Source organism: Miscanthus floridulus, chromosome 1 (genome assembly GCF_019320115.1).
Source record: "Miscanthus floridulus cultivar M001 chromosome 1, ASM1932011v1, whole genome shotgun sequence".
Classification (NCBI taxonomy): domain Eukaryota; kingdom Viridiplantae; phylum Streptophyta; class Magnoliopsida; order Poales; family Poaceae; genus Miscanthus; species Miscanthus floridulus.
This window is the reverse complement of record NC_089580.1, coordinates 111,185,509-111,191,952: the sequence shown is the minus strand read 5'-3', so window position 1 is coordinate 111,191,952 and position 6,444 is coordinate 111,185,509. Positions and strand designations below refer to the sequence as shown.

Below are 6,444 nucleotides of genomic sequence, written 5' to 3'. Positions count from 1 at the left end.
CTCGTCACTCGCCGGCCTGCCATCGCAGAGCCACGCTCGCCGACCTGACTCGCGCGATTAATTCTCTCGCGCAGTCATCTGCCCGTGCGTTCGATTCGCCGGTACTGCACGGGTACACCCGTGTGCGTGATCTCCTCAGCGCACAGCCGCCGTCAGCCGCCGGGTGCTCATGTACGTGAACGCATCAACGCATCCAGGCCTGATCCTGATCGTCATTGCAGCAGGCCCGATCGTCATCGCACCTGGCTGGATCGGGATCGCACACGTTGCTGCAGTTTCGTCCGACGCTACACCAGGACGCCACCGCCAGGACCAGACCAGATTGCGTGACCCAGATCACGCGGTCTCGTCCTTCTCCGTCGCCAGCCGCCAGGAGCCCGCGTCCTCGCCATGGCGGAGACCGAAGAGGAGCGCCAGGCGCGCATCACACGCGAGCAGGCCGCCGCCGCCCTCGACAGGTACGAGGCCGACCACGCCGACAGTCCACGCCGCCGCCATCGCCGTCCTCAACATCAAGGTGCTCATCCCCGTGATCCTCGACCGGGCCTCCAACAACTACACCCGCTGGCGCGCCCTCTTCCTCATCGTCCTGGGCAAGTATGCCCTCACTGATCACGTTCTCACCGACGTGGTCAACGACGACCGGCCAGCTTGGGTGCAGATGAACTGCACCGTCCTCACGTGGATCTACGGCACGATCCACCCCGACTTGCAGCAGTCGACGATGTTGAAGGAGCCGAACGCCCGCGTCGCTTGGGTGCACCTCGAGGACGAATTCCTCGGGCAGCGCGAGTCACGCGCCCTGCTGCTGTCTGCGGAGTTCCGCACTGTCAGACAAGGGTCGTCTTCGATAACGGACTTCTGCCGCAAGCTCGAGACGATGGCCGCCGCTCTCCGCGACTTCGGCGACCCGGTCGGCGACCGCACCCTCGTCCTCACGCTCCTCCGCGGCCTCAGCGAAAAGTTTCGTCCCATGGTGACGAACATCAAGCTGCGGCAGCCGTTCCCCACCTTCGCGGAGGCGCGCACCCTCTTGCTGCTCGAGGAGATTGACCTCAACGACATCGCTGGCGACACCGGCGGCACATCTACCACCACGCCGCCTCCTGCGCCCACGGCTCTCCTCACCGGCTCGTCCTCCACTGCTGCTGCCCCACATGGCCGTGCCCCCGGCGGTCACCCTGCCCACGCCGGCCAAGGCGGTGGTTCAGCAAGGCACCCAGGGCCAGGGTCATCGCTCCGGCCGGCGCCGTGGCCGCGGCGGGAACAAGCAGCAGCAGTCACAGCAAGGGCAGCAGCCCTCCAGTGCGCCTCGTCCCCCGCCGATGCTCTACAACCCATGGGCGGGCACGGTGCAGTTTTGGCCGCACCCCCCTCCCACCAACGGCGCCCATGGCGCGCTCTACCGCCCTCCTCCGGCGGCCTTCACGGCTGTACCCCAACTGCCACAGGGCTACGGCTTCGGCGCTCCACCAGGGTTCGGCGCAGGATACGGCTACGGGCAGCCGACCCACTACGCCACACCACCGTCGTAGCAGCAGGCATGGAGCCCCATGCACGGGGGGAGCTTCGAACACGTCCACCCTCTCCAGCAATTTCAGCACCATGACGCTCACTCCTCCCGGGTCCGGCGAGTGGTATGTTGATTCAGGTGCCGGCTCCCACATGGTCAACAACGCTGGTATACTCTCCACCTCTCACCCTCCTTTGTCATCGCATCCTTCATCTATCATTGTTGGTAACGGGGATTTACTTCCTGTTACTTCCGTTGGATCACACTCTTTTTCTACATCGCGACGTCCATTAGTTCTTTCTAATGTTTTAGTCTCACCAAACATTATTAAGAATCTAATTTCTGTTCGTCACTTTACTACCGATAATAATTGTTCTATCGAGTTTGATCCTTTCAGGCCTTTCTATGAAGGACCTTCAGACACGGAGCGTGATCGCCAGGTGCAATAGCACGGGTGATCTATACCCGTTTTTCCCGCCAGCGCCACCCAGCACCACCGCCCTCACTGCTGCTTGCATCCTCCACCACCCTATGGCACCGTCGTCTCGGTCATATCGGTCATGAGGCTTTGTCCAAACTTATTAGTTCCAATGCTATTTCATGTAATAAGCGCCTTGATAGTCATGTTTGCCACGCTTGTCAGCTCGGCCGCCATGTGCGTCTTCCTTTTAGCTTGTCAAACTCTCGTGCGCCAAACCCATTTGATTTAATTCATTGTGATCTTTGGACATCCCCAGTGGTTAGTGTGTCTGGTTACAAATACTATCTTGTTATTTTGGATGATTGCACACACTACACTTGGACTTTTCCCTTACGCCTCAAGTCCGACACTTTCGGTGCTCTAACTCACTTTTTCTCGTATGTGCTCACCCAGTTCGATTCCTCCATCAAGGCAGTCCAGTGCGACAACGGCCGCGAATTCGATCATTCTTCGGCCCGCACGTTCTTCCTCACTCACGGAGTCGTTCTTCGCATGTCGTGCCCATACACCTCACAGCAAAATGGGCGGGCTGAGCGCGCTCTTCGCACTATCAATAATATTGTGCGCTCCATTTTATTCCAGGCTAGTCTACCTCCGGTTTATTGGGCTGACTCCTTACACACCGCCACCTACCTTCTCAATCGTCATCCCACAAAAGCCTTAGACGGCCGCACCCCCCCACTTTGCTCTATATGGCACGCAGCCCTCTTACGATCATCTTCGCGTCTTCGGCTGCGCCTGCTATCCTAATTTATCACCCACAGCTCCACATAAACTTTCACCTCGCTCCTCTCTGTGCGTGTTCCTGGGGTACTCTTCCGAACACAAGGGCTATCGGTGTCTTGACCTCCATTCTAACCGTATCATCGTCTCTCAGTCATGTCACATTCGACGAGACGGTGTTCCCCTTCGCCGATATGTCTACTTCGCCCCAGGATCACACCGCACTTGATTTTTTGGATGCTGCTGATGATTCCTCTTTACCCGTCGGGTCAAGAGCTGTGCTTGCAGGTACACGACTACCCGGCGGCATGGATGCCGCCCCGGGAAGCAATGGCGGCCCCGGTCCAACCAGCCTGGGCGGCACTGCTGGCCACAGCCCAGGTGGCACTGCCGGCCCCGCCACGGGTGGCACTGCTGACCGCCTGGCCACGGGCGGCCACACGACCGACGCAGGCGGCACTGCTGGCGGCACTGCCGACCCCAGCCCGTCTCACCGCCTGGCCACGGGCAGGCCACGCGACCGGCGCTCCTAGGACCTTCCGGTGCTGCTGCCCCTATGGACCCTTCGTCCCAGGTTGCTGCCAGCGGCGCCGGACGTCCCACCGGCCGCACCACCACCACAGCGCCCCAGCCAACCACGCCCGTCGTCAATGCGCATGGCATGCGCACGCGTGGGAAGGATGGCGTCCGCCACCCCGTCGACCGTCTGAACCTCCACGCGGCGACACTTTCTCCGGTGCCCACAGTCCGTCCGCACCGCCCTAGCTGACCCTGCCTGGCGCAATGCCATGCAGGAGGAGTTTGATGCTTTGCAGGCCAACAACACCTGGACTTTGGTGCCCCGACCACCTGGAGTCAATCTTGTTACCGGCAAATGGGTGTTTCGTCATAAGTTCAAGTCTGATGGCTCTCTTGACCGCTACAAAGCTCGGTGGGTGCTTCGCGGTTTCACACAGCGTCCAGGCATTGACTATGATGAAACTTTCAGTCCTGTGGTCAAGCCAGCAACCATTCGGGCAGTTCTTACTTTAGCACTCTCTCGTTCATGGCCTATCCATCAACTTGATGTGAAGAATGCATTTCTACATGGCACCTTGACTGAGACAGTGTATTGTGCTCAGCCGACTGGATTTGTTGACTCCTCCAGCCCAGACTTCGTGTGCCGTCTGAACAAGTCTCTCTATGGGTTGAAGCAAGCTCCACGGGCCTGGCATCATCGCTTTGCCTCTCATATCACCTCTCTTGGTTTTATTGAGGCCAAGTCTGACAGTTCACTGTTTATTTATTGCCAAGGCTCTGATATGGCGTTCCTGCTTCTATATGTTGATGATATTGTTCTGACTGCTTCCTCAGTGAGTCTTCTTCAAGCGGATCATCACTGCCCTCCGCCAAGAATTCTCCATGACAGACATGGGAGCCCTCCATCACTTCCTTGGAGTCAGTGTGCAGCGCCAGAATGACAGCTTGTTTCTCTCGCAGCGTCAGTATATGTTGGATATCCTGGAACGTGCTGGTATGCTCAACTGCAAGCCGTGCAGCACCCCTGTGGATACTCATGCCAAGCTCTCTGCTGATGGTGTCACAGTCGCCGACCCCTCACACTATCGCAGTATTGCTGGTGCTCTTCAGTATCTCACTTTCACTCGTCCGGATATTACATATGCTGTTCAGCAGGTCTGCCTCTACATGCATGACCCTCGGGAGCCACATCTGAGCGCTATGAAGCGCATTCTGCGCTACCTTCAGGGTACTTTGAACCTCGGTCTCCATCTTCACCGGACCTCGCCAGCTGATCTGACTGTCTACACAGATGCTGATTGGGCGGGATGTCCTGACACGCGCAAGTCTACGTCTGGCTATGCGGTGTTTCTCGGGGACAATCTCATCTCTTGGTCCGTCTAAACGTCAGCCTACAGTGTCCAGGTCCAGTTCTGAGGCGGAGTATCGGGCTGTGGCAAATGGTGTTGCTGAGGCTTGCTGGTTGCGACAACTTCTGCAAGAGCTTCACCATCCTCTTCGCCGCGCCACCGTGGTCTATTGTGATAACGTCAGTGCCGTCTACCTCTCCACCAACCCGGTTCAGCATCAGCGAACCAAGCATATTGAGATTGATCTGCACTTCGTCAGAGAGCGAGTCGCCCTCGGTGAAGTCCGTGTTCTGCATGTTCCTACTACATCGCAGTACGCCGACATCTTCACCAAAGGCCTGCCGACGTCAGTCTTCACGGAGTTTAGGTCCAGTCTTAATGTTCGCGTTGCTCCCAGTTCCGACTGTGGGGGAGTGTTGGAATGTAATTGGGCTCGTGGGCCTGTCTACCATGACTCCCCACCTAGCCTATATATGTACACTGATCTTGCCTGAGTAATACATTGAGTATTCCCTAATTACACTCTTTCACTTCTCACCATCGCCCTCGCCCGCGAGCGGATCAGGCGTCGCGGCGAGGCGGACCGTGGACGTGGCCCCGAAGGAGCAGGAGGTGTCTTGCCCTTCCGGCGACGATCGCTGCTGCTGGCAACAACCATCGCGTCAGTTGCACTCGCGCTTCCGCTCTACCTCGTCCTCGTCCTACCCGAGGCTACGCCTGCGCAGTCCTACGCCGCCGACCCGGACACTGTCGTCGAGGTGAGCGGCCTCGCCTTTGCACCTCCTCATCTGTGTTTTAATTTTTGTGTTCGTGCGGGATTTGGAAGTGTTGCGCGTTTCGGATTGGGGAACGGTGGACTTGGTGCTTAACTGATTTCCTCACCACTGTCGTGCTTAGTAAATTGGACGGGTGATATGACTGTTTAGCCCATTTGTGGATAGATAACCTATGGGTCAGTGATCAAGTTGACGCATGAGAGGACCAAGTTTTTGCTGCATTCACGATGTGCCCTATGGATTTTGCAGCAGCCAGCAGTCGGTCACCAGCTTCCCCAATGTCGACGACGCCAATAGCTATTGGGATGTTTGTCTCCTACTATTGACTCATCAAATCAATATGATCATTTGCATACCAGCTGGAGCCTTATTATATCCATTCTTTTTCTGCAAGAGAGCAGCAGCTCCATTGCATTCAAATTCTAGCATTCATGTTATATAAAGTTTTTTCATCACTTAGCCACGGCCAGCTGTTGCTCTTTCAGCTCTCTGTATGGTAGAATGCTTTTGTGCACTTGATAGATGTCATGTGGGGCCACAGCTACCACCGTCGCAGGCGCAACCGCGACGTGAGGCGGGCCGCGGAGCGCGCTGAGCGCGACGCCCAGGCCAGCACGCGTGATGCGCAGGGAACATCCAGTGGCTAGGATAGAAAGAAGGAAGATTTGATTTGCTATCTTTCCCTAGAATCAAGGATTAGTTAGTTTCCTTTTCAACAGCTAGAATCAAGGATTAGTTAGTTTCCTTTTCAACAGCCTGAGAGGCTATATGTATGGATCTAGGGCCATTTGATAAAGTAAGGAAGATCAGTTATCCTAAAACCTCCCTCTCTTCCCCAAAGACTCTCAAGCCCGATCACCGTGAGGGGTATAACCTCCAGATCGGAAGACACGGCTGACGGCTACGATCTACGTAGCCGCGGGCCGCCTACCCACGATCTCCAGGCTCTTGACAACCTGGTATCGGCTACCAGACGATCATCCTCCGCTACACCTTCCACCGCCGCCACGCCATCTGCCCTCCACGCCCAGCCGCCACCACCACACTCCCCATCCGCATCCACCGCTACTTCTGTCGCCATGG

The 6,444-nt window shown here is 57.0% G+C and overlaps 1 protein-coding gene across 1 annotated transcript; it reads left to right on the top strand.

Annotated features, from left to right (window-relative positions):
- The first annotated feature begins 1,605 nt into the window (after positions 1 to 1,605).
- LOC136461495 (uncharacterized) lies at positions 1,606 to 3,250 on the top strand. The gene is made up of 3 exons (XM_066460764.1): positions 1,606 to 1,681; positions 1,911 to 1,953; positions 2,872 to 3,250. The coding sequence occupies exons 1-3, from the start codon at positions 1,606 to 1,608 to the stop codon at positions 3,248 to 3,250; spliced, it is 498 nt and encodes a 165-aa protein (XP_066316861.1).
- The last annotated feature ends 3,194 nt before the right edge of the window (positions 3,251 to 6,444 follow it).